Here is an 866-nt window from a genome sequence, read left to right as displayed (position 1 = left end):
GGTGTCCCGGGGGGTAGAATTTGGGCTCTCGGACGTAGTCGGGCGAGCCACGCACAACGCTGGTCGTTACCACTGGGCCCGGGGGCTTCACGCGCATCCTGACCTCCTCCTCCCCCGCGTGCCGCTTGGCCAGGCAGTTGCTGACATGGGGGTCAGGGAAGGTGACACCGGGACCTGTGGGCGGCAGAGAAGGGGACAGTGAGGCTCTGTGGGCACTGCCGCCTGAAAGCAGCCTCGCTCCATCCCCGCTGTTCTCAGGGATGGGGCCCCACGTCCATCCCCCAGCTCATCCCTGCCCTGTCGCCAGCGAGGACCTGACTGGCACTGTGGGAATATGTCCCCACTGTCTCCAGCTGGGAAAATGGGGGCTTCCCCCCTCCCCAGCTCAGGGGTCTGCCCACCACAACTCACAGGGGTCTGGACATCCTTCCCAGCTCAAGGGGAGCCGGATGACCTCCTCAACTCAGGGGTCTGCCCAACTTCCCACAGCTCAAGGGGGGCTGGATGACCTCCCCAACTCAGGGAGTCTGGCCCTCTCTGCAGTTCAAAAGGGGCTGAATACCTTTCCCAGCTCAGGGGGGCTGGATACCCTCCCCACACCAGGACCACCTGTGCCAGCCCCTGGCACAGAGCCCCCTCCAAGGTCTGGGCTGCCCCATTCTGCCATAGGGCAGATTTTGGGGTGCTGGAGGAGGTCGAGGTGCCAGGGCTGGGACTTACCTTCGGCTTTGCTGCTGCTCCTGCTATTGCACTTGAGCTCTCTGCAAAGGAAGGGGTGTGCAGGGTTAACCCCACGTGAGGAGGGGACACTTGGGTGCCCACCACCCCCATGCCAGTCCCTCCACGGGCCATACCAGGGGCTGATC

At 64.3% G+C, this 866-nt stretch overlaps 1 protein-coding gene across 1 annotated transcript in view; it reads right to left on the bottom strand.

Annotated features, from left to right (window-relative positions):
• AHDC1 (AT-hook DNA binding motif containing 1) overlaps positions 1–866 on the bottom strand; it is a 57,365-nt gene that overhangs the window by 5,290 nt on the left and 51,209 nt on the right. Inside the window, exons 2-3 of the mRNA XM_029963025.1 lie at positions 721–761; positions 27–174 (exon numbers count right to left, since the gene is read on the bottom strand). Of these exons, the coding sequence (XP_029818885.1) occupies positions 27–174; positions 721–761 (189 nt within the window). The remainder of the gene's footprint in view (positions 1–26; positions 175–720; positions 762–866) is intronic.

This window comes from Manacus vitellinus, unplaced genomic scaffold, assembly GCF_001715985.3.
Source record: "Manacus vitellinus isolate BGI_N305 unplaced genomic scaffold, ASM171598v3 scaffold_52_pilon, whole genome shotgun sequence".
In the NCBI taxonomy this organism is placed as follows: Eukaryota; Metazoa; Chordata; class Aves; order Passeriformes; family Pipridae; genus Manacus; species Manacus vitellinus.
This window is presented reverse-complemented; position numbering and strand designations above follow the sequence as displayed.